This window comes from Tiliqua scincoides, chromosome 15 (assembly GCF_035046505.1).
Source record: "Tiliqua scincoides isolate rTilSci1 chromosome 15, rTilSci1.hap2, whole genome shotgun sequence".
NCBI classification, from domain to species: Eukaryota; Metazoa; Chordata; class Lepidosauria; order Squamata; family Scincidae; genus Tiliqua; species Tiliqua scincoides.
The window spans coordinates 4,209,336-4,235,085 of record NC_089835.1 but is presented as its reverse complement, the minus strand read 5'-3'; the positions used below and the strand labels follow the sequence as shown (position 1 = coordinate 4,235,085).

Here is a 25,750-nt window from a genome sequence, read left to right as displayed (position 1 = left end):
GCCCGAGGCGCCTGCAGGGGTTGGCTTAGTGACGTCACCCATTACATCACATCATGCCGTGACATCACAACAGCCACCGTGACATCACCATGGCTGTGTCTGCAAGAGCCATCTCAGGCCAGGGTGTTGTCACATCCTCCCACCCTGCACCACCCTTGGTGCTGACGTCACAGCCCTCCTGAAGGAGCAAGGTTGGCATGAGTGACGTCACAACCGCAGCCAACGGCTGGGGGGAGCAACAGCCTCTTCCCTGAAGCCCTCTCAAAATGGCCGCCTCGAAGCACCGAGGCAGCCTCTTGACCTTCTCAAGAGGGCTGCTCTCCTCAGCCCTCCCTTCCCAAGCCCAGCCCCCTCCCTGACGTGCGCCCCGCCCTCCCAAGATGGCGGCGCGACGTCGCGGCCTCCAGGCCGTCCTCCCAAGATGGCGGCGACGCGGCGTCGCGGGCCTCTTAGGCCCCGCCCCCCGGCCTTGGGACTTCCGCCCGTGAGCGGGAGACCCCGCAGCGGATATAGCGCCCTCTCCTTCCGGCCTGGCTCCTTTTCGGCCGTAGCTGCCTCCACGCGAACATGCCTGTGAGTGCGCGCCGCCGGGGCTGGGCCGAGCCGGGGCGGCGGGCGGGCGAGTCCCGGCCCCGGGGGGCCTGCGCGGCTGGGGAGGGCTCCCTCGGCCCCCTGCGGGTGCGCGGCCCTCGCCCCCACCACGCTTCCCTCCTGCTCGGGCAGGAGAGCCAAAATGGCGCCCTGGGGGGCAGAGGAGGGAGGGGGCTCCAGCCCCCCCGGGCCTGCTGGCGTCTGGGCTGCCTCCCTGGGGGGGCTCAGGCCTGGGGGGGAGGCAGCCCGCCAGCCGTGCCCTGCCCTGGCGAGACTGGGGGGGGTGGCACAGCCCCACTCCTGCTCAGGTGGTACAGCCCCTTCCTTTAAGGCGCATGGCCCCTCTTACCTGCGAGTAAGAGCCTTTCACTATAATGGGGCTTACTTCTGAGTAGATGCGCATGGGGTTGGGCTCTAGAATGCCTCCCTCCAAATTGCAGCTCCTTCACTTAGTAGGCACAAAGGGGGGATGGAGTGGGGGGGACCAGACACAGAAAGGGGCAGACCCAAAGGGAGGATGGAGTGGGAGGGGACCAGACCCAAAGGGGGGGCGGAGTGGGGGGGCCAGACACAAAGTGGGGAGACAGAGGCAGCCTCTACCTTGTGTAGGGAATTTTGGGCAGGCGCCGCTTTCTAAACCCTCCCAGGTTGAGCTGTGCCTGCTTTAATCTCCCATGCACTGGTTAAAGGTGGAGACCCCCCCCCAATTTATATTTGCTCACCCTGCTTAACCCTTTTTTATCCGGCCCACAGGTAGACCCATTTGATCCGTGTTGTGTATATGCAACGTCAGGCAGCAGTGGCTTGAGCCATGTATGCAGCAGGGGTCACATGTGTGCACCTGTGGGCTGGGCAGAAATGGGTTAACAGTCCTCCAAGGCAGGCCGTCTCCAGGACACTGTCTCAAGGCAGTGCCTCAAATCAGATCTGAATTGGGGGTGGGTGGGATGCTTACACTCCTTTACAGCTCCGGAGCAAGTGTGGTTGTTTACATAGTGCGCATCAGTGTGCAGGATCCGTTAACCCATTTTTGCCCGCCCCCCCCAGGTGTACTCATTTGGTCCCTGTTGTGTGTATGCAAAGCTGGGCAGAAACGGCTTAACAGTGTGGAGGCCCCTGACTTGAGCAACATTGTCTAAACCTTGATGCAGGGGGGAAAGGGAGGTGGGGATGCGCTGAGGCATAACAGCCAAAGTGTTGTGGATCAAAGTCCCCTTTTTAAGGTGGGTGGCATTGCTGCCTCTTTGGAGGCATGGTTGGTGCAAGCCCACTCAGCCAGGGACAGACTTGCTGATAAATAGGTGGCTGTTTTGAGGCACAGGAGTGGTCTGGGGGATTGGGAGAGGGGTTCCTGAGCCCCTTGGTTTATGCAACCTTCCTCACTGCAGCTCGCAAAGGATCTCCTGCATCCCTCCCCCGAGGAGGAGAAGAGGAAGCATAAGAAAAAGCGCCTGGTCCAGAGTCCCAACTCCTACTTCATGGATGTGAAATGTCCAGGTAAGGGGGGGGCAGTAACAGCCTTTGTGCAGGGGGAGCAAAGAAATCTCGAGGAGGAGGAGGGCATATGGAGCAGATGGGTCTCCCTGTTGCAGGCTTACAAGAAGCTACAGCTTAACATCTTGGACCCTAAATAGTTGGAGGAGGTGGAGGGTTTGCAGGCAGTAAGATAGGTGAGGATATATGTGGTTTGAGAAAGCAATTCCAGAGTCTAGGCAGGGGAGCTGAATTCTAGAACTGCCCAGTTCCATAGCACTCATTTGCTGATTTAAATTTGCCCCCTTGCTAGGTAGGTGGGGTTGGAAGAGGTTCCCTTTTCCTTCTGCCACACACAAAGGCTGAGGTGTGTCTTTTTCTCTCCCTCCCAGGTTGCTACAAAATCACCACTGTCTTCAGTCACGCTCAGACGGTGGTCCTGTGTGTCGGCTGCTCAACTGTCCTGTGCCAGCCCACTGGGGGAAAGGCAAGGTTGACAGAAGGTGAGGGTGGAATTTCTGCTGCTCTCTCAAGCCATTTCTGTCCAGTGTTGCATAGACACAACAGGGATCAAATCTGTACACCTGCGGGCTGGGCAGAAATGGCTTAAACCCAAGTGTGTTGCACCTCTGGTGCTCTGAGGCTTTGCTAAACAGAAAGTGTCTCATGGCAGTGAGAGTCATGTTGCATATCTAGAAATGGTGTGTGTGCGTGTTGGAAAGATCTGCCCCAAGGCACAGCCATCTCCTTGCTTTACATTCACATGTTCTTAATTTTTGGATATCTTTCTACAAAAGCTACCAAGACTTTCCTGTAAAAGGAAGACCTGCAGGTGGAACAGGCTTTAAGGGGGGGGGGGGGGAAATAGCACATCTGTGGTTGATGCAGGTATTTGGGCCTGCCTGTGTTCCCTTCTCATTTCTAAGGGTACCAGTCATTGGCATGGTCTTCCAACCCTGCTCTTTAGCATAAGTTATAATAAACTTGAGTCTTTGGGATGTTTGCTTCTGTGGGTGGCATTTAAGAAGAGCTGTGGCACCTGTGTCCAGGTGCAGGTCTGCTACTATGGGGGGGGGGAGAGACCTTCTGGACCTGCTTCCATTCATGCCTTGGTGTTCTCTCTCTTTCCAGGATGTTCCTTCAGGCGAAAGCAGCATTAAATTAAGCAGGTTGTTGTCCAGGATGGGTGGGGCTACGCGCACAGGAACCAGCTAAAGCGCTGAGGAGCTCAAGAGCTTGGATCGGGGTCTGACACTTGCGCACAATGGTAGATGCTAGCTGTGGGACTCTTGAGGGCTTCAGCTGCTGGCCCACAGAGAAGGTATGGGCAAAAATTGTGGCTGTCCCGCTGTCCTTGTAGCCTCACCCATTTGACTCAATAAATTTTGGATAAAAATGCATAGTCTGTGGTGCCTGTGAGTTGCTTGGGAGTTCCTGGTGGGCCTTTTTTGTAGCTGGTGGGCTGACTTGGGATTGCTGTGGCTCTTAACTACAAGGCCAAAGCAGACTTCCCCTTGAACAGATGCTGTGCAGTGATACCCGTAGAAGCCTCGTCATTGGGGCTTGCAACAGTGGGGATGCAGTGGCTGAATGGGGTCTTCTGTCCTTTGCTGGAGCTGAAGGCAAATCAGCCAGCTGCAGAAGCTGCTCTCTGAAACGCCCCCATCGCAAGGGCTGCCCTTCCCCAGTGGAAGAATGACACCTGCTCACAGTTCCCAGTTTAATAATAATACTTTTTTAATTTAATACTTTTTAATAAAACTTTTTTAAATAATACTTTTTACAGTTCACTTTTTCTAAGTCTTCTGTAGGTGGTAGTTGAGGTGATGGTTCTGTTCCTTCCAGCAGGTGGTTGATACTGAGGACTGGGTGGGTGACATGGGTATTCTAGAAAGGGGGGTGGGGAAGGGGAAGAGAAGCTTGAAAATGCCCAGATGTGCTTGGCAGCCATTCAAACCAGCTGGAAGGCAACTGAGCTGGGACTTACAACAGCTGAACTGAAGGGGTGTCTGGATCCACCTCGTTATGGTGGTCAGACTAACACTGAACAGCACATTGATGCTTAGGGGCAGATGTGTGTATGCCCTCTCCCCTGTGGAGGGCTCCTTTCAACTCACCTGCCTGCACTCCGACATCAGCGGGGACATACACCACGGGGACCGTCTGCAGTCTGGTCAAGAAAGCATTGTAACCTGTGAGGACAAACCATTTGCACACAGGTCATGACCGTTCCCAGCTGCAGCCACCAGATCATTACTTGGGGTTGGCCTGTTTAAAGCCCCCTGGTCATCTGGGTAAATTCTTAACACCAGTTAAAGGGGAAATAGTTTCCCTGTCTCCAAGGGGGGGAGGGTTGAAAGATTGGTGCCCAGGGTCAGGTGGGCTTCACAAAGTGGTGGTCACAGTGGGGATATACACATGCTGGTTGCTTTCTGGGAAGCAGAATGCTACTTGCCTTCCTCCACCCCCCTACTCACTGAGAAAGATGACCATGGTGGATGCCAGCACTGCACTGATGGTGAAGAGGACCACCTGGTAGGAGCCTAGGAGCTGCCTGAGGAGCCCTGGTTCAGCGCACTGCCCTAGACATCCCATGGGGGGGAGACATAGAATAATTTGTTACCCTTGAGTGCCTACCGGCAACCCCACACACAGTTTTGGCCCACAAATGAACTGCTTTTCTCATCTCAAAACAGCCTTTCCTTGTAAACAGGCAGAGCCTGGTGGTGGCCACAGAAGCTCATGCCCTTCTCCTGTGGTGTTTACTGTCTTGAACTGGGTCAGACTGCAGCTTACCACATGCGTCTTGCTCAGGCAGAGCCTGGACTAGCACTGCGGCCCTCTGGCCGGTGAGGGTGCAGGAGAGGTTGACAAAGACAGGTGCTGCCATCTGCTGGAGGGAGGTCAGGTTGACCACGAAGACATGCCTGGGCATGTGAGGTAGAGGACATGCCTGGGCATGTGGACCAGATGCTGGGGCTGTCCCACTGTGATCACTGGGGAACTGGGCTGGGCCTTGGGAAAGGGGAGGAGGAGAAGGCTTTGTTACCAATGGAACTGATAACAAACAGCAAGCAACGCTAGAACAGCAGCCATGTTTATGCCTTCTCTCTTCCTTCATATCCCTCCTCCAAAGGCCACCTTTCCGACTTGCCCTTTAACACATTTCTCTCCTGCAGTTAAGGCCATGTACATGTAACTGGAATATATGCATATTCTACCCTGTTTATCTGTTTCCCTTGGATTCAGTTACTGATTGTAATGCCTTTGGGGCAGGGAACGTGTTATAAAATCACCATGCCCTCTGATGGTAGATGCAATTTTTTAATGGCAGGAACCCTTTGTGAACAAAAGCCCCCTTTGCCACATGCAGGAAATATGTACTTCTGACAAAAGTCCTCCTTTACTCATTTGCAAACGGACCCCCCCCCCCACACACACACACGTGGAGGACCCCGAAGGATTACATTGATGCAGGTTTTATAGGGTCTTCTATATAGGGGAGGGGGGACAAGAGCAGACAAAGAGAGGAGGGCATCCATGGGAAGAATAACACAGGCAGGCCTAAAAACAACATTTGGCATTTGCTATCAGCTCAGGATGTTGATCTGAGAAGGGCTATTCGATACACATCGACAATCTGTTCACAGACATATCCCTTACAGAGGAGCTGGTACTCGTAACTCATCCCTTTTACCCTAACTCATCCTTATTTGTTGATTGCCCCTTATTTATGGCTTTCTGTTCACACTGTATCTCACAGCGGCCCACCAAATGCCCCAGGGAGCACACCAGATGACAAGAGACTTCATCCTGGTGCCCTCCCTTGAATCTGGCAATCTGACATAGCCCATTTCTAAAATCAGGAGGTTGCACATGCACATCATGGCTTGTAACCCGTAATGGATTTTTCCTCCAGAAACTTGTCCAATCGCCTTTTAAAGGTGTCCAGGCCAGACGCTTGTTTTGACCTCTGTCCTACAAGGAGATGCCACTTTCCTGGTGCCTTTTTAAAAATTAAGACAAAAGGGAAATGAGCAAATCTGGGTCCTGAGCATTGGAACAGCTGTCTGGAATGGGTTGGGGTAGTTCCAGGCAGAGGGGCTACTACTGTCTTGCCTTGCCCTTTCTGGCACCCAGCTGCCTGGATATCCTGGGTGCTTGAACAACTGTTGCTCTCCCAGCACCTTTACTGATCTTGGCAGCAGGCCTCCTGTGCCTTTTCTCAGCTACTTCAAGACCGGCAGAAGTTTGGCTGTGTTCTGTCAAGACTGGAAGCTGTCACAGGGACTGTACCACATCTACTGTATGTAGCACATTAAGGCTGGCTTCACTTGTCATCGACCCCCCCCAACCCCTAATTAGAGCTGTACCAGGATCCCTCAGGGTAGGACCAGGGCTTATCTCCTTTCCCAAAATCAGTGCCACCAAGAGCACCTGTTGTACAAAAAAGTGTGGGTAGGAGAAAGGAAGAAGAGATGCTTATGATGGAAGCTGTGCAGATAGGGGACATTCATGTTCCTGCAGACTTTGTGTTCTTGAATTGATTGCTCTCAAGAACATAAAATCCCAGCTGCATTAGACAAGATCCTCAGGTCTGGCACCCCATTGTTCATACTAGCCAAGCAGCAAGCCCAAAACATGAAGGTAATAGTCCTCTTCATTGATTCTCTTCCCCCCTTCTATTCAGAGGTATACTACCACTGCTTATGGAGGTTCATCAAAGCCATTAGGATAGCTTGCCTGGGCTAGATCTGCTCTTGTCTATGAGTTGAATGACTGGAGCGGAGTTGCATCATGCCGGTGTGAACTGGGGATTCCTATTGAATCTGCTGTGGACTTGCTAGGCAGCCTGGAGAAGCTGTAAGGCTGTAAGGACCGCATGGTGATAAGGTATGTACAGTTGGGCAGCGCTGCGTAGATACCATGCAGTGTTGTTCCCTTTTCAGGCCATCTAAGGCACCATAATGTCTCATGTGAGAGTTGGCTTGTCAATTAGATTCTCCCCTGTGGGAAGCACAGCTTGATTTTTCTCCCTCCTTAAGGTGCTGCCAGCAACTCTTCTTGCACATCTCAAGGACTAGTATTGTGGGACACAAAAAAAACTTGTGTCTTCTCACTTGGTCTCCACTACGGCAGGGACCCATTGACAAAAACTGCACTGCTCTCGGGTTGGTCCACCCATAAAGCCCTCTGAGGCTGTCAGTTCCAGCAGCTCAGCAGGGCTCGCCTCCTCCATGTGTCTCTCCTGCAGCTTCCATTCATAAGCTCCACCCCGACACGCCCCCTGGCCCTGGCCACGCCCCCTCTGATCTAGAATGGAAGAAAGGCACCATTAGAACCTGACCATGCAGGAGCGATGCGCATGCGCAAAGGCAAGACTCGACCCTGGCCTACATGAGCGATGCGCACACGCAGGATGCGAACTTCCAGACATGAGCGGTGCGCGTGCGCAAAGATCAGACCCTGACTCGACAGGTGCGCATGCGCACAGGCACGATTCAAACTGCCAGTTAAGAGCCCTGCAGCGGCAGCGCATGCGCAGAACGGCGCGCGCGCGCCTCTGAGGCGGTTGAGCTGCCATTTTGTGCGCTCGTTGGGTCGACGATGGCGGGCGGCTGCTGGCTCCCGGCGAGGCCCGTGCTCTCCCTGGCGGCCGTGCTGCTGCTGGCGGGCGCGGCCCGGGCCTATAAACTGAACGTGCCGAAGGTGCTGCTGCCCTTCAGCCGGGACAAGCGCGTCTCCTTCGTGCTGGCGGCTGAGGGCGGTTGCTACGCCTGGTGAGGGCGGGGCGCCCAGGGAGCGCGGGGGCGTGGCCTCCGCAGCTAGGGAATGGGCGCCCGTGACGTCAGCCCAAAAGGCAGCCCAGGCTGAGCTTGGTTGATTGATTATTGAAACCTTTAGCTGTATTGATCAGGCATGTCACGTGTTCATTGCCACATGCACATGTGCGAACACATGCACACACATGCGTGCACACTTATAAAGCATATATATATAGCAGCCTGTTAAAAGTACGGATCTGTGACTTCCCCAAATGCAGTCACAGAGCATGGTAGCCTCAAGCCTGATAGGTTAAGGATAAGATACATACTGAAATGATTGGGGACCCACCTGAAATTGACTCACGACCCAAAGTTTGGGAAACACGGATCTGGTGGATTTTATGTTAGTGAAGTGTTGTTGAAAGCCAGTATATAAATACAGCGAGTCCTCCCTTAATCATAACACAGGCCTACAAAATTGAGAATCAGCAAGGTTTCTCCCAAACTTTATGGTGGTTTGATATGAATTTGGGGTGCCGATTCCAAAAATGGCATCCATTTGGCCCTTTCACGTCTAGTTTTGGAGATATAGTATAGCCTCATTAGTGAATGGTTCAAGCAGCTTCCTCATGCGGAAGTCTACACCATGGCTTCCTCATGAGGAAGCTACTTGAACCATTCACTAAGGAGGCGATATCTCCAAAACTAGACGTGATAGGGCAAAATGGATGCCGTTTTTGGAATTGGCACCGCAAAGATACCCAGGAATTGGTGTAACGTTTAAGGAAGCAAAATGTGTGTTGCCCTGTGTAATTATAAGAACCCTTTATTGACATAAAAGCAGCCTTATACACAGAGAAGAAATGGAGTAATACTCAAAACACACAGTGTCATTAGATCTTTTACTATGTATCACCACAACATGAGAATCTGGATTTATTTGTTTCACACCTTTGATCTACATTGTGCTTTTGGCAAGAATAAGTTGAGAGGTCCCTGGCCAAAGGAGCTTACACGATCCGTAGACAATTTTATGTTACTGAGCTGTGTTTGAAAACCAGTGTATAAACACAGCAAGTCCTCACTTAAAGGCCCTTTTAAATTGTTTCATTACAATGTTGATGAGCAGGAAAAAAACCACTCCCCCTGGGACCCTGCATGTGTGGCGTTTGCCCATTCTTGGAAATTTGGATAGGATTTGGCCCTAATGCTGCAATACTCCTGTAGTAGAGTACGGGTGTCTAGACTAGGCAAGGGCTGAGCCCGTAAGTTAAGTCAGAGGGGACGAGTCAGGTGGCACTTCAGAGAAAGAAGCAGGGGAAATGAACAGACAGACACAGACAGACAGACAGACCAGGGCATGATCTATCACTATCAGAGGAATCATGGGAAGTGAGATGTTTGTTTATTGACCTACTTGTAACCCAATGCAACTTAAATTCCTGCTTGGCGATGCAGCGGGCTGCTCAACATCCCACAGAGGGTTTTGGCTGCTGCAGATCTTAGGCCTGCTGCAGTTCTTATTTGTCTCCTTGCCCCTAAGTAAACCTCAGCAGCCCCAATGGGTCAGCTCAGTCCTGAGTTGGTCTGTGTAGGTGGATCAGGCCCAGGGAGGGACCTGGGATTCAGAGTGTGTTTCCACCGCCAATCCCACCTCCCTCCCAGGTTCGATCAGCCAACTCCCCACCCCATCACATGTTTCTCTGGTGCCTCCTCTAGGGTTGGTTTGGTCTGGTAATTTTGTAAACAGCTTTTCCAAGATAGCAAAGCATTTGACTAAAAGAGAAGAGAACGCACTTCTTTGGGTCACTTTGTCTCAGACCCTTAAGGGTGTGAAAGGCCAAGTCCTTCAGGACCCTGGACAGGTCCCATGGCCAAGAAGGTCCCATTTGGCTAAAGACTTGGTGGTAACCGAACCTTTATGTGCTCCCTCCAGCTTGACTGTCTCCCCAGGGCCCTGTCACCTTGCTGGGAGAAGGAAAGGACAGGGGCCCTGTGAGCCGAGGTCGAACAGTGGGATATATGAATATACAGTGGTGCCTTGCAAGATGAATGCCTTGCACACCGAAAAATCCGCAAGACGAAAGCGTTTTTGCGATTTTTTCTGGTGACCCGCAAGATGAATTTTTCTATGCCGTGCTTCGCAAGACGAATTTTTCTATGGCCGTGCTTCGCAAGACGAATTTTTAAAATTAAAAAGTTGAAGTTTTGTGCTTGAAATTTTTGAAATCCTCTGTACAGTATGTATGCCTTTAAAGAGCACTTAATAAACACTTTGTAAACCAAATTTGACTTTGTTCTGACTTTTTTTTGCCCATAGGAACGCATTAATTAAATTTCAATGCATTCCTATGGGAAACCGCGCTTCGCAAGACGAAATTTTCACAATACGAAACAACTTGCGGAACGAATTAATTTCGTTTTGTGAGGCACCACTGTATATATATAATCAAATACATCATTGGAACAGCTGCTGGCATTAAGAAACATTTAAAATTCTTTTGTCAAGGGCCCTGACTCGTCTTGTCTCCACCTGGCTTGGCTTTTTCTGTACCCATTGTGTCACTAGAATGTAAGTCCTTTGGGGCAGAGGCCTCCGGAAAGTGCCATAGGTTTTGATGGTGCTGCATAACCCTAGAGGCCCATTAACAGTAGACTCACAACAGGACAATTGCAAACCCTCTATTGGGAAACTGGAAATTCCAAATGGCCTGTGATTTGCCATTTTTGTTCTGTTGTTCCCCAGACTTTGGTTTTCTCCCCAGCATTTGGGAAAGTAATGTGGGGCTTATTCAGGGCGTGACCCAAAGGGCAAGAGACCCAGTTTGGCTCTCCTTTCCAGTGACAGGCCACTTGCTGCGTTGCAATGTCTTCGTGGACCTCATAGACCATGTTGAAATAATCTCCCGGACCAAAGAGATCTATGTTGAAGACTTCCCACTCGAGCTCACCGTGAGGGCACTGGATGCTGAAGGTACTGTATCTGGGGCAGCCTGTGGTACTGGGAATGGCAGTTTTAAGCCCAGTTCTGCTCACCATTCTATTCCTAGCTGTATCCAGGGCACAATTGACTGGCAACTTCCTGTTTTCCAGGAAGTGCCCAATTGACACTGCCAAAAGACAAGGGAAATCTCTATGCAACTTAGGTGTGATCCAATAGGGCTGTTTGGATGCTCTTGTGGTACATTTTACCTTTAGGGTTCCATAAACAAGAACATCAGAAGAGCCCTGCTGCATCAGGCCAAAGGGGTCCCATCTAGTCCAGCTTCCTGCATCACTCAGTGGCCTACCAGATGCCTCAGGGAGCATCCAAGACCACAAGAGACCTACATCCTGGTGCCACTCCCTTGCACCTGGCATTCAGAGATCACCTACTTTTAGAACCAGGAAGTTTCATATGCCCATCATGGCTTGTAATCTCCATTTCCTCCGTAAATTTGTTCAATCCCCTTTTCAAGGCATCTAGGCCAAGTGCCACCACTACATCCTGTGCAAAGTGGTTGCACAGATTAATTACAAATTAAAAGTCAGTGGGTGGTTTTATCTTGTTTGGATGGCTTTTGTACAGACCCTTTCCTGTGTTGTGCTAGGAACTGCGAGCCACTTCTCGTTACTGACAGGCTTCACATGCTAACTTAAACTGTACATGTTCATGACACTCCCCTTCTCCCAAATAGTCCAAAGGATGGGCCGCATTAAAATCCCCCTCTCTGGGGGGGCGGAGCCAACACTCGGTGAAGTAGCAGTGAGCCTTGGGGGGGCTCCCGAGGGAACTGCTAAATAGATGTGTTTTTCAAGTGCCTTAACAATCGGGGCGCTCTTCGTTTCCAAGAAGAAGGAACGAAGGCTGCGAGCTTGAACGGGCGAGTCTCGTGAAGCAGGCAACTTCAATCTACTTCAGAGATTTTCCCTGTTTGCTCTGTGCTGAACCACATCGTATCCTGGACACCATCTTTGGAGAAGATCCGGACAGCCGAGAACTCCCCTCCCACGGCCTAGATAAACATGAAAGCGAAAAGCTTCTAATTGTGAGTAACCGTTCATTAAAAGGCTCTGAAAACAATTGCAATCAGAAGGTTGGAAGGAGGAGAAGGCAACTCTAAAATTATTTACGCTGGTTGCTAGCCATCCAGAAGGGAAAAGAGCCAATCTGGATTTTAAAACAACAACAAAAAAACCCTTGCTGGAGTATTTTTCTCTTCTTCGTAATAAGGGTGACTGCAAGATAAGGGGAAGATAAGAAGATGAGAGTTCACCCGACTGAAATGGTATACCTCAAAAAGAAATAAATAATTAGTTTTTAACAGCTGAACTGATTTTTACTTTCCTTTTCCTAGCAAGAAGTTTCTTTAGGCCTGGTCATATAAAGGCATATTAACTCAATTTGACAGTGTTTTTGACCTGGATACTGACCCACCCTTTTTGGATATTAAAAAGTAAGCAATACTTTGGATAAGAAGGGATGCAAGATAATAAGACTTGGATGACTCTTTAATTGTTTGAATTGATTTGACATTGTTATTGATTAGAAGTGGAATATTGATTTACCCCTTTTGGATATAAAAATTGGAAATTACTTTTACAAGAAGCTGAAATAAGATAATGGGAGCATTCAGCCAGCCCTTATTAATGGATTTGTTACAGGACTTCAGAAATGAAATGAAACAACAGGTCAGAAAATTATCGGAACAAATGAAGCAAATAAATTCCTCCCTGATAAGCAGGAAGGAACGGATTACAAATAACAGACAAGAAAAAAGAATGGATCAAGTGTCAGATGAAAATAAAGTTAGGGTCAGAATCAAGAATTTCAAGGAAGAAAAAAGAGGGAACTTTCAGAGTGCACGTTGTTTCAAGAAGAGGAAGGATTTTTGGATTGAACCTAAAAAGAATAGAATGAAGAGAAAGAAAAGAGAGGGATTAAGCAATTCAAGAGAGTCAAGAAGAAAAAGAAATGGAAGGAAGCGTGGGAGGAGTAAGAAGGAAGACACCAATAAGACAGAGAACAAAGAAAGCACTAGGCCAAAAAGTTAAAATGGCTGAACATGTAAAAAAAAAAAATTTTCTAGATAAATTTAGAATACAAAGATTGTAAAAATTAAAGTGATATTAAAATGTTTAAAAGTATTAAAGGTATTAAAGTGATATTAAGATAACTATGGGGGTTATATGTTAAAAAAAGAGATTATATAGAATATTTTATGGAAGGCATTTAATTCCAGAGAAAATAGTAAAAATATATTCTGGGTTATCAAACCCAGATTGTTTGAGCGCATACACTGGAAAAGCAAACATTCCCTGTTTCCGACGTTTTTCCTACATTCCCGGTTTCCCACGTTAGACCAGGAGCCCTAAAAAGCTGCCCCTGGATGCATTCAAGTATAATAAAACAATAGTTAAAAACAGAGATTAAAATACACTCTCCTGTTCTGCTGTTTTGCCTTCTCTTCACAGGTACATCTGTCCTGCTGGATGCCACAGTCTACAGCCTAGTGACTACGTGCTGGTAAAGACCTGGAAGGAGCCCCGCACCAGCCCAAGTGGGAAAGAGAAGCTGCACCTCGTGCTCCTGACCACCTACACTGCAGCAAAAGTTGAAGGAGAGAAGAACCAGATCCGTCACTCCTGACTGAAGAAGGTTGAGGCACCCGAAAATTGAACTGTTACAGTCTCTTCTGTTTGAACCACACAAACATACGCTGAAATGGTGTCAGAAAATGACCTTTTGTTTTTCCTGTTAACACTGTAACTTGGGTCTCTTTAGGATTTTAAAATATTCCAAAGCAGAATATTCCCCACCAGTCTATATCCTGGAGATGGAAAGGGAGGAGAAACATGTTGGGGAATAAAAACACTGAGTAGTGCTTATCAGTTGAGTATCTGGTTCTTTAAAATTGAAATTCTATGTGGTCCCTTTAATGTTCTTTCTAAAGGGTGTGTCCTCTTGCTGATTCCTCCTTAGGTATATATAGCTTCTTGTTTGCTGACCTTGGTAGAACAGGAGAGTGTATTTTAATCTAAATTACCAGACAATATGCTGTTGTGCTTATTCCCACAGGAATGCTTAGATGCCAGCACTGCATGTAAAATCAGCCAAAGACCAAGGCCTAAAGAATCCACTTTCCAAACTTCCAGATGCAAGAACAACCCAAGACCAAACAGCCAGCAAAAAAAAAAAAAAAGGCAAAAGGCCCATCCCACTTTTGACACCATAGGAAGATTTAAAAACACTGACATCAAAAGCCCAAAGGCAATTTGGCAAAGAGGAACCAAAAACTTTTTCAGACTTACAACCCTTGTGCCTTTTGCAAAAGCATCTTCCCTGCATAAACAGGACGAACAATAACATTTGGGAGCAGCCTATTTACAGCAGCCGCAGCCAGTGAGCTGCAAAAAAAACTTGTCTGCTTCTAGTGTGTAAACAACAAAAGAACTCAGACATAACAAGCCTTGTGTGCCCGTAAAAACAAGCTCAATGAATTGTTTTGAATATAAAAATGCCTGTTTTAATTATGTAAATGTGTTGTTATCCCCTGAATAGTTTTGATATGTGAAAGCAGAACCTTTAATTTTATTCCAGCCAATTTAAGCAATGGAGTAAAATGTTGTTTTAGTTAAGTATAATAATGTTCCTTTTAAAGCCAACTGATTGAGCCAAGTGTGCTCTAACACTTGATGCCACTTGTGATTTTACTGTAAAATTGTGTTAGAATATGTTTTATTTAATGTTTTCCCTTGTTGAGTCAAACTATATATTTTATAACCCCACCGCACAATCTAGTCTTTTTGTTTAGTTAGCAAAGCCTATATTTGTTTTAGAAATAAATTAAAAAATGAGGAGATGTAGCATATGCAGAAGCACAGGGCTTTAGAGCTTTAGGAAAGACATGGCAACCGCAGGCACACCTACTTTACTTTCAGAGCACACTCTGAAACCGAAGCCTTGTTCCTTGCCTAACTATAAACAGCATTAGAGATAAGAAAGCAGTCAGGTCTAGGAATGTGCTGTGGTTAGCTAGAGCCAGCTAGTTGTAGCTAGTCTTATCAGTAACCTCCACTAACCCTCAGTATTGTACTGTATTGCTTCATGAGTTTGAGAGTCAATAAAAAGCTTGGAGGAAGCTAGGCAAGGATCAGTCTCGGTCAGTATCTCTTCCAGCTTCCTCCCTGCATCCACATTTGAAACCTGCCTGCCATCTCATTCTTTGCTCCTTCCCTCAACCCTCAGAGTGCCCCTGCCCCCGGCATCTCCATCAAGCAACAAGGCTCTAAGCCGTGGGTGCTTCCCCAAAGCAAAGTAGTCAATGAGATGGAAAACGTGGAACTGTCAAGCAAAATTTACCTAATTTTGCCCCGGCAGCGACTGATAGCTCAGTGTGGTTCCGTGGATACATTGCCAAGTGTAGGAGGCTTCACTCAACCCATCCCTGCTTTGAATGCTCTTGGGCTCAGTCCCCTGCCTGTAAAATGGGAATACCAGTGCCTTACCTAATATTTAAAGTCCTCTGCACAGATGGAGTTTATGGGTAGACCAACCCTACCTTAACCTCCTCCTGCTGAGGATGCAGCCATTGAAATTCTATGTGGTCCCTTTAATGGTCTTTCTAAAGGGTGTGTCCCCTTGCTGATTCCTCCTTAGGTATATATAGCTTCTTGTTTGCTGACCTTGGTAGAACAGGAGAGTGTATTTTAATCTCTGATTTTAACTATTGTTTTATTATACTTGCCTGCATCCAGGGGCAGCTTTTTAGGGCTCCTGGTCTTGTAGTTTTAAGAACCTTGATGTGAGAAAATGTTTGTATAAGTCTGCATCAGATTGTAAGGAAACTGCCCTTGGTCTTAACTTTTTGGATCTGAGTTTTTGTGCCTTGGTTTGCAAGCAGCCTGGGTAGAAGACTTTAAGAGTTTTTGCCTGGACCAACAAAACAAAGGGACAGGGCCCTAGTGTCGGGAATCAAAACAGGAGCAGCCGTCATAACGGTCCAAATACAGGAAGCTACATACAAGGTGGGTTGTCTCTGGGCCTCCAGACTGGGTATATTGCAGTAGGGGTGCTGCAAGTTCACTGACCCCTGACTATGCGTACCTAGGTGACGTCCGCGAATCTATCTCAAACCCCCCCCCTCTCCTCCAGAGCAAAGCTTGTGGCAGCCATCAACACAGAGTAACAAAGAGGGAGGGGGCAAGCAGAAACAGAGACAGGAAAAGGCATCAATTGAGAGGAAGTTAAAACTTACAGTTTGGCCAAAGCTTATCACTAACAGAACCTTTTTGCTGACAGGCTAATAAAGTGCCTTACTAAACGCAGGGCAGACAATCCCTCAGACACTGGATGGAAATAGAACAGCAAGCATCGCAAAACGGTCTAAAGAACAAGACAGGGCTACTTCCCTTTGAGAAGGTGGGGGCAAGTGCAAAAGAGAGAGTGAAGAGGGCGGGTGCATAAGAAGGACATGTAGGAAAGTTACCCAAGGGAACCTCCCCTTTTGGGAGATGCTTTGTTTGAATGACAACTGAAATGTATAAAAGTGTCTCAAAAACCCAAGGCTTCTGAATTTGAGCGGGCAGCTCTCTGGGGCCCCAGGCATGCCTTGCTAACCAGTAAACACCTTCCTAACCTTCCACCTTCTAGTGTCTTGCTTATTCGTTCTCAGCAACACTGGACAGAATCCACCCTTATCTGATGGTCTGTGGTCTTTGCCTTGTGCCACTGCCCATTTGGCGCCTCTCTGCCAAGCTTTTCCTCCTCCTGACAGCATCACTTCCTTCCCTTTCCTGTCCTTGATTTCCAGAATCTCAGAATAACCCACCAGTTCCCCGAGGAATATTTTGAGGAGTTCAAGTTGTCGGCCAATGGTTCCTACCACATTGTTCAGATCCTGAGAGCTGGGGTCACCGTCATCAGAGCCACACTGGCGTCTGTACTACTTCAGGTAAAAAAAAAAGGGGGGGACGACTTGATAGAAGGGATAGAAGTCCTCATCGATACCAAAAACTGAAATGCCAGACTTTAAGGGGAACATCCACTCTCCAACTTGGCTGGTAATTTCCGTGATGTCATACGCAAGGATAATTCCCTGGGAAGGAATGATGGGTTGGAATTGACATCATTTTGTTCAGGAAACACACCCACTGGCTTACCCTTCCCCAGAGACCAACCACTCAATTCCTTGCTCCCCGCTGCAAGCCCCAGCGCCTTATTGGTTCAGCTCAATCCCACCCCAGCCACACTGGTGTTCACCAACAGGGGGAATTGAGAGCAAAACCCCGTCCATTCAATATTCTTACAATTGTATTTAAACAAGAAAAACAAGACTCTAGTCCTCATTGGGTGGAGGTAAGCTGGAAAGTGGTGGAACCAGAGAAGCTGGAAACAGACTGGCTTTCAGAAGTCAGGGGGTGGTACTTCCACACACTTCTCTTCACCGGGGTTTCCATTAAGAGGCTAAAACTTCAACCCTTTACACACTTTCCTGGGAGTAAGCCTCATTGAAGTAAATGGATTTTATTTCCAGGTAGACAAGCAGGGACAGCCTCTTCAAGATTCTCCCCAAGATCGGATGTCCACCCAGGCTCCTCAGCATCATCAGATCTTTCCACAAGGACATGAAGGGCACTGTTGTCTCTCTCAGCCTCTCCTACCATACAGGGTCGTTGTGAGGATAAAAAGGAGGGACTTCCACCAAAAATGGGGTCGCAACCCACCAGTGGGTCCTGACTCACAGTTTAGGAACCACTGCCTTAGATGTCACAAGTTTCAAATATATGTTTAAAATGGGATCTTCTCCACATTGCAAAAGCAAATTCTGAGACATGCTCCCCCCGCCCCACCCCAATGGGGAGATAATGCCCAAATGGACCTGATGCTTCTTGTCCCTTTCAGTAGGACACTGGAGTCCCTCGCTTAGACTAAGGAGATCCCCCCCCTTTGAGAGACCATTCCAGCCTGGTTCAGGGGGTAGATCTTAGCCACAATGCTGAGAAGAGGGTGGAAGCCATACCATGGCACCTCGGTAATACGCCGTAGTGATGGTCTTGAAGCGCTCTTGGCCAGCCGTGTCCCTGAAAGACAGAGAAGCCTGAATTTGCAAGGGGGGCATATAAGCGGAAACTTCTCTCCTCAAAGGCTGTTCCATTCTCGTGCTCCGTATATTGCATCTGGTGACTGTAAACAGTTTGGGGCAGAGACACAAATATTTTGCTTATGACATGCGGTCACATAACTATGACACACCGTACCAAAACTCTCATATGATTCTCTTGTGCTCTAGCCTGTCCCCTTCCTCTCACATCTTCCCCTGCTGTTAAGACATTGATTGTAGGCACCTTGAAGCAGAGACACTATTTTTTAAAAAATGTACTTACCAAACCTGAAGCTTGATCCTTTTGCCTTCTATTTCCACTGTCCGGATTTTGAAATCAATGCCTGGGACAGGGGGAGAGAGAACTGAAGGTTGTTTTGTGCCATGAGCACAAGATCCTACTCTCTCACTCTGGTTTCATTTCATCCAGAATAATGATAATCTCCTGGCTCGGTGCACACAACTTCTGTGCACTCAGATGATCCCCCCCCCCCAGCTATGTCGTATTCAGGTGAAGGGAATTAATTAGATCCCCTTAGATTAACATAACACCCAAAAATTTCTAGGATGGTATCCTAAAGCGGATTTTGACTCCAGTGTGCATGGAAGGGGTGCCTGCCCTTGCTGAGAGCATTGATGCACTGTTCAGATGGGTGTGGATTGGGCACTGAGGATGCCCAAGGGCCGGAGCACCCCCTACCCCACCCCAGACCCTAGGAGGCTGTGCCCCACTCCAAGGCCCCCTCTCACAAATAGTGCTGATGTAAGTGCCACTGAAGTTGTCCTCTGCAAAGCGGATGATCAGGCAAGTCTTTCCCACTCCACTGTCTCCGATCAGCAACAGCTTGAAGAGGTGATCATAGGATTTTGCCATTTTCCCAGGATTCTTCCCTTCCAAGGAGAGGGACTAGAAAAAAATCCAGAAAGGAAGAATCTGAAGCTGGGGAGCAAAAAGTTTTGAGGGGTGGGGCCGACTCCTCCTTCTCCCCCCCCAAACAAAAGTTCTTTTCCTCCTTCCCTCTAGCCAGCTCAGACCACTCCCCCATTCTCTCTTTGCTGGAAGGCAATGGAGAAAGGAGTTCCTTCTGGGCAAGGGTTAACCAGTTCCTGGCCAACTCAGCCAGTGTGGGAGGAAGTTGCTGGCTGGCTGGCTGGCTGAAGGATGGGGGCTGTCCATTCATTTGGGAAAAAGATGTTTCTGCAAAAGGGGGGCAGGAAGCCTCTCTCCCTGCACTGTGGAATGGAGGCAAGAGTGCCCCTGAGAACGCACAGAGTGCTTTGCCCGCACTCGCCACCAAGCACTCACAGTTGCTTGGAAGCATGCATCTAGTCCCATCTTAGGACTGGCTTCCAGGTATGGTTAAGGCTATCCCCTCCGCCCTCCTTTTTTAAAGAGGCACAGGCAGGGTACTGAGGAGCCTGGGTGGACAATTCTTCCTTGTGGAAGAGATCCTTCCACAAGGACATGAAGGGCACTGTTGTCTTTGATGGCTCCACATCAGACCCCTTTGACATCCGAAGCGGCGTGAAGCAGGGCTGTGTTCTTGCACCAACCTTGTTTGGGATCTTCTTCGCTGTCCTGCTGAAGCAGGCCTTTGAAACTACAACAGAAGGCATCTGTCTCCGGACCAGATCAGACGGAAAGCTCTTCAACCTCTCCAGACTGAGAGCAAAGTCCAAAGTCCAGCTGAAATGTCTGCGTGACTTCCTCTTTGCCGACGATGCAGCTGTCACTGCCCACTCTGCCAAAGGTCTCCAGCAGCTCATGGATCGTTTTAGCAAGGCCTGCCAAGATTTTGGACTGACGATCAGCCTGAAGAAAACACAGGTCATGGTTCAGGATGTGGACTCACCTCCCTGCATTACCATCTCTGCGCATGAACTGGAGGTTGTCCATGACTTTGTGTACCTTGGCTCAACGATCTCCGACACTCTTTCTCTCGATACCAAGCTAAACAAACGCATCGGTAAAGCAGCTACCACGTTTTCCAGACTCACAAAGAGAGTCTGGTCCAACAAGAAGCTGACGGAACATACCAAGATCCAGGTCTAGAGAGCTTGTGTCCTGAGTACACTTCTGTACTGCAGCGAGTCATGGACTCTTCACTCACAACAGGAGAGGAAACTGAATGCTTTCCACATGCGCTGCCTCCGACGTATTCTCGGCATCACCTGGCAGGACAAAGTTCCAAAGAACACAGTCCTGGAACGTGCTGGAATCCCTAGCATGTATACACTACTGAAACAGAGACGCCTGCGTTGGCTCGGTCATGTCGTGAGAATGGATGATGGCCGGATCCCAAAGGATCTCCTCTATGGAGAACTCGTGCAAGGAAAGTGCCCTACAGGTAGACCACAGCTGCGATACAAGGACATCTGCAAGAGGGATCTGAAGGCCTTAGGAGAGGACCTCAACAAGTGGGAAACCCTGGCCTCTGAGCGGCCCGCTTGGAGGCAGGCTGTGCAACATGGCCTTTCCCAGTTTGAAGAGACACTTGGCCAACAGTCTGAGGCTAAGAGGCAAAGAAGGAAGTCCCATAGCCAGGGAGACAGACCAGGGACAGACTGCACTTGCTCCCCGTGTGAAAGGGATTGTCACTCCCGAATCAGCCTTTTCAGCCACACTAGACGCTGTTCCAGAACCACCTTTCAGAGCGCGATACCATAGTCTTTCGAGACTGAAGGTTGCCAACTACTAGGCAGGGTAACCAGTCCTATCATTGTCTCTTTATGCCAGGAAAAAGATTTCAGCACATTCTGCTTTGCAACCAAGTAGGGAGATGCCCAAACTTCTTTTCCCGCTCCTGCCTAGTGCACAGTTCTCTGAGATTTCGTTACCCTAAGATGCGCCAACGGTAGGGCTACCATATGTGTGGGTTGTTTGTAAGCTCCTTGAGGGCAAAGACTTGCTAGTCTTTGCTCTCAAGGCACCATTTATACAGACAGTGCTGTTTCAATCAATAATAACAATAATTGTTAGTTTGAAAACACAGCTTTGGAAAAGATCAGACAAACGCATGGAGAAGGAGAGTTGGCCTAACAGATACTAGCCATGATAACTCAATGGAACCTCCATGTTCAGAAGCAGCCTACCTGGAACACAAGAAGGCTTGGGGTGAAGCCTTGGAAGGTCTCCATCCACTCTAGCCTTTTTGTTGCCTCTTAGAACAATTTGGTATCAGGCATGGCTAGGGAAGCCATCTTAGGGAAACTTGAGAGAACCAGGCGACTGCAGCAATCTTAACTCTTTCTTTGCCTGCATTTTTTGTGTACTGATGTATTAAGTTCATCATTAAGTATTAGTGCCGTTTGGTGTCCTCTCTTGGATTGCGTGATGGGTTTTAATTGTTGCGAGCTGCTTTGGGACAGCCCAGTCCTATGCTTGTCTACTCAGAAGTAACTCCCATTACCGCTGGCTGCGGCTGTGACGTCACTCATGCAAAACAGGTGGCTCCTCGGAGTGAATCGAGCATATACTATATGACAAGTCAAGCACCAAGATCTGCCCGTCTGATGTGAGTCGGTGTTGACTGTGTGGAGGGCAGGAGGTCTGGTCTAGAGGCAAGAGCCTCCGTTGGCCCGAAGACAACATCCGCAGGTCGCCGGTTTGCGGCCACCGGCACCGTGAAAGGCGAGACCTTGAAGCAGCTGACAGGCTGAGCCAAGTTATTCCAGCTGCTCTGAGCGTGGGAGGATGGAGGCCAGACTGCTGCGTCAGATCAGAGAGAGCTGGAACCTGAGGCCTGCTGCAGGCCAGGGCTCTCCTGCTGAGGGACAGCCCCTCCCCACAGACGTCGAGAATTCCAGAATGTCCCCAGTTGGCCACCATGGCCCTTCTGCTTAGGTCCTGGTCTGGGGGCTACTGAATCCGTTCTCCCCAAAAGTGGAAGGGATGGGAGCAGGCAATCGCTGTGAACAGCACCACCAGGCTCCTCAGCAGCATCAGATCTTCCCAGGAGGACACGAAGGGCACTGTATACTATGACTGTCGAAGTCTATGACAAGTCAAGCACCAAGATCTGCCCGTCTGATGTGAGTCGGTGTTGACTGTGTGGAGGGCAGGAGGTCTGGTCTAGAGGCAAGAGCCTCCATTGGCCCGAAGACAACATCCGCAGGTCGCCGGTTTGCGGCCACCGGCACCGTGAAAGGCGAGACCTTGAAGCAGCTGACAGGCTGAGCCGAGTTATTCCAGCTGCTCTGAGCGTGGGAGGATGGAGGCCAGACTGCTGCAGCCAGATCAGAGAGAGCTGGAACCCGAGGCCTGCTGCAGGGCAGGGCTCTCCTGCTGAGGGACAGCCCCTCCCCACAGACGTCGAGAATTCCAGAATGTCCCCAGTTGGCCACCATGGCCCTTCTGCTTAGGTCCTGGTCTGGGGGCTACTGAATCCGTTCTCCCCAAAGGTGGAAGGGATGGGAGCAGGCAATCGCTGTGAACAGCACCACCAGGCTCCTCAGCAGCATCAGATCTTCCCAGGAGGACACGAAGGGCACTGTACACTATGACTGTCGAAGTCTATGACAAGTCAAGCACCAAGATCTGCCCGTCTGATGTGAGTCGGTGTTGACTGTGTGGAGGGCAGGAGGTCTGGTCTAGAGGCAAGAGCCTCCGTTGGCCCGAAGACAACATCCGCAGGTCGCCGGTTTGCGGCCACCGGCACCGTGAAAGGCGAGACCTTGAAGCAGCTGACAGGCTGAGCCGAGTTATTCCAGCTGCTCTGAGTGTGGGAGGATGGAGGCCAGACTGCTGCAGCCAGATCAGAGAGAGCTGGAACCCGAGGCCTGCTGCAGGGCAGGGCTCTCCTGCTGAGGGACAGCCCCTCCCCACAGACGTCGAGAATTCCAGAATGTCCCCAGTTGGCCACCATGGCCCTTCTGCTTAGGTCCTGGTCTGGGGGCTACTGAATCCGTTCTCCCCAAAGGTGGAAGGGATGGGAGCAGGCAATCGCTGTGAACAGCACCACCAGGCTCCTCAGCAGCATCAGATCTTCCCAGGAGGACACGAAGGGCACTGTACACTATGACTGTCGAAGTCTATGACAAGTCAAGCACCAAGATCTGCCCGTCTGATGTGAGTCGGTGTTGACTGTGTGGAGGGCAGGAGGTCTGGTCTAGAGGCAAGAGCCTCCGTTGGCCCGAAGACAACATCCGCAGGTCGCCGGTTTGCGGCCACCGGCACCGTGAAAGGCGAGACCTTGAAGCAGCTGACAGGCTGAGCCGAGTTATTCCAGCTGCTCTGAGCGTGGGAGGATGGAGGCCAGACTGCTGCGGCCAGATCAGAGAGAGCTGGAACCGGAGGCCTGCTGCAGGCCAGGGCTCTCCTGCTGAGGCACAGCCCCTCCCCACAGACGTCGAGGCTGGGAGGACTTCTGGCTGCTCCCACGAGGCTGACCCCTCCTTCTTGGCCTCTCCACACCTGGCCCCGGTGTCTTGTCCTTCTTGGCCTCTCCACACCTCCCCTGGCCCCGGACCTCTTGTCCAGGGTGGGGGGAGCAAGAGCCGCCTCAGGCCAGGGTGTAGCCACATCCTCCCGCCCTGCACCACCCCTGGTGCCGACGCCACAGCCCCCCTGAAGGAGCAGGGTTGGCAGGAGTGACGTCACAACCGCAGCCAACGGCCGTTCCCCGAAGCCCTCTCAAAATGGCCGCCTCGAAGCGCGTTCTCAAGAGGGCGGCTCTCCTCGGCCCTCCCTCCCCAAGCCCCGCCCCCGCCCCAACGTGCGCCCCGCCCTCCCAAGGCGGCGGCGACGCTGCGTCGCGAGCCTCTTAGGCTCCGCCCCCCCGGCCTTGGGACTTCCGCCCGTGAGCGGGAGACCCCGCAGCGGATTGAGCGCCCTCTCCTTCCGGCCTGGCTTCTTTTCGGCCGTAGCTGCCTCCACGCGAACATGCCTGTGAGTGCGCGCCGCCGGGGCTGGGCCGAGCCGGGGCGGCGGGCGGGCGAGTCCCGGCCCCGGGGGCCTCCGCGGCGGGGGAGGGCTCTCTCGACCCCCCGGGGGTGTGCGGCCCTCGCCCCCTCCCTCCTGCTCGGGCCGGAGAGCCAAGATGGCGCCCTGGGGGGCAGAGGAGGGAGGGGGCTCCAGCCCCCCTGCGGGCGTCTGGGCTGCCTCCCTGGGGGGGCAGCCAGCCCTGCCCTGGCGAGGCTGGTGGGCACAGCCCCACTCCTGCTCAGGTGGTACAGCCCCTTCCTTGAAGACGCATGGCTCCTCTTACCTGCGAGTAAGAGCCTTTCACTATAATGGGGCTTACTTCTGAGTAGATGCGCAAGGGGTTGGGCTCTAGACTGCCTCCCCCCAAGTTGCAGCCCCTTCACTTAGTAGGCACAAAGGGGGGGACCAAATGGGAGCACGGAGTGGGGGGCGACTAGACACCGAAGGGGGGATAGAGTGGGGGGGACTAGACACAGAAGGGGGGAGACGGAGCGCAACCTCTACCTTGTGTAAAATTTTGGGCAGGCGCCGCTTGCTAAACCCTCCCAGGTTGAGCTGTGCCTGCCTTAATCTCCCATGCACTGGTTAAAGGTGGAGACCCCGCCCCCCAATTTGTATTTGCCCACCCTGCTTAACCCTTTTTTAACCGGCCCACAGGTGGACCCATTTGATCCCTGTTGTGTATATGCAACGTCAGGCAGCAGTGGCTTGAGCTATTGCTGCCCAGTGTTGCATGAATGCAGCAGGGCTCAAATGTGTGCACCTGCAGGTGGGGCAGAAATGGGTTTACAGCCCTCCGAGGTAGGCCATCTCCAGGACGCTGTCTCAAGGCAGTGCCTCAGATCTGAATTGGGTGGGATGGTTACACTCCTTTACACTCACTGCTTTACAGCTCAAGAGCAAGTGTGGTTGTTTGCATAGTGCGCCATCAGTGTGCAGAAATGGGTTAAACCCAAGTGTGTTGCACCTCTGGTGCTCTGAGGCTTTGCTAAACAGAAAGTGTCTCATGGCATTGAGGGTCATGTTGCATATCTTGAAATGGTGTGTGTGTTGGGAAGATCTGCCCCAAGGCACAGCCATCTTGCTTTACATTCACATGTTCTTAACTTTGGGGTATCTTTCTACAAAAGCTACCAAGACTTTCCTGTAAAAGGAAGACCTGCAGGTGGAACAGGCTTTAAATGGGGGGGGGGGGAATAGCACATCTGTGGTGGATGCAGGTGTTTGGGCCTGCCTGTGTTCCCTTCTCATTTCTAAGGGTACCAGTCATTGGCATGGTCTTCCAACCCTGCTCTTTGGCATAAGTTATAGTAAACTTGAGTCTTTGGGCTGTTTGCTTCTATGGGTGGCATTTAAGAAGAGCTGTGGCACCTGTGTCCAGGTGCAGGTCTGCTACTATGGGGGGGGGACACCTTCTGGGCCTGCTTCCACTCATGCCTTGGTGTTCTCTCTCTTTCCAGGATGTTCCTTCAGGCGAAAGCAGCATTAAATTAAGCAGGTTGTTGTCCAGGATGGGTGGGGCTACGTGCACAGAAATCAGGTAAAGCGCTGAGGAGCTCAAGGGCTTGGATCGGGGTCTGACACTTGCGCACAATGGTAGATGCTAGCTGTGGGACTCTTGAGGGCTTCAGCCGCTGGCCCACGGAGAAGGTATGGGCAAAAATTGTGGCTGTCCCGCTGTCCTTGTAGCCTCACCCATTTGACTCAATAAATTTTGGATAAAAATGCATAGTCTGTGGTGCCTGTGAGTTGCTTGGGAGTTCCTGGTGGGCCTTTTTTGTAGCTGGTGGGCTGACCTGGGATTGCTGTGGCTCTTAACTACAAGGCTAAAGCAGACTTTCCCTTGAACAGTTGCTGTGGAGTGATACCCGTAGAAGCCTCGTCATTGGGGCTTGCAACAGTGCGGATGCACTGGC

The 25,750-nt window shown here is 50.5% G+C and overlaps 2 protein-coding genes and 2 long non-coding RNA genes across 7 annotated transcripts; 2 read left to right on the top strand and 2 right to left on the bottom strand.

The window, feature by feature from the left end:
* The first annotated feature begins 469 nt into the window (after positions 1-469).
* RPS27 (ribosomal protein S27) lies at positions 470-3,464 on the top strand. Its single transcript, XM_066610327.1, has 4 exons — positions 470-573; positions 1,980-2,088; positions 2,457-2,567; positions 3,196-3,464. The coding sequence occupies exons 1-4, from the start codon at positions 568-570 to the stop codon at positions 3,222-3,224; spliced, it is 255 nt and encodes an 84-aa protein (XP_066466424.1). The 5' UTR covers positions 470-567; the 3' UTR covers positions 3,225-3,464.
* A 400-nt stretch (positions 3,465-3,864) lies between these two features.
* LOC136635182 (uncharacterized) lies at positions 3,865-4,880 on the bottom strand. 2 transcript variants are annotated; one of them, XR_010793380.1, is made up of 3 exons: positions 4,702-4,880; positions 4,182-4,256; positions 3,865-3,951 (listed from the first exon to the last, which is right to left on the bottom strand). It is a non-coding gene; the product is annotated as an uncharacterized lncRNA (long non-coding RNA). The 2 variants fall into 2 exon arrangements; XR_010793381.1 differs by lacking the exon at positions 4,702-4,880 and adding an exon at positions 4,542-4,641.
* A 9,146-nt stretch (positions 4,881-14,026) lies between these two features.
* LOC136635174 (ras-related protein Rab-13-like) lies at positions 14,027-24,411 on the bottom strand. Of its 3 annotated transcripts, none has more exons than XM_066610322.1 (6): positions 21,005-23,438; positions 19,466-19,724; positions 18,662-18,818; positions 18,195-18,255; positions 17,831-17,891; positions 14,027-16,906 (listed from the first exon to the last, which is right to left on the bottom strand). In XM_066610322.1, exons 2-6 carry the CDS (start codon positions 19,676-19,678, stop codon positions 16,754-16,756), a joined length of 645 nt encoding a protein of 214 aa, XP_066466419.1. In that variant the 5' UTR covers positions 19,679-19,724; positions 21,005-23,438; the 3' UTR covers positions 14,027-16,753. The 3 variants fall into 3 exon arrangements, with proteins under 3 accessions (XP_066466419.1, XP_066466418.1, XP_066466417.1); XM_066610321.1 differs by lacking the exons at positions 14,027-16,906; positions 21,005-23,438 and adding exons at positions 16,917-17,467; positions 24,339-24,411; XM_066610320.1 differs by lacking the exon at positions 14,027-16,906 and adding an exon at positions 16,917-17,467.
* On the top strand, positions 23,711-25,563 carry LOC136635181 (uncharacterized). The gene is made up of 2 exons (XR_010793379.1): positions 23,711-23,798; positions 25,295-25,563. It is a non-coding gene; the product is annotated as an uncharacterized lncRNA (long non-coding RNA).
* Positions 25,564-25,750: the final 187 nt, after the last annotated feature.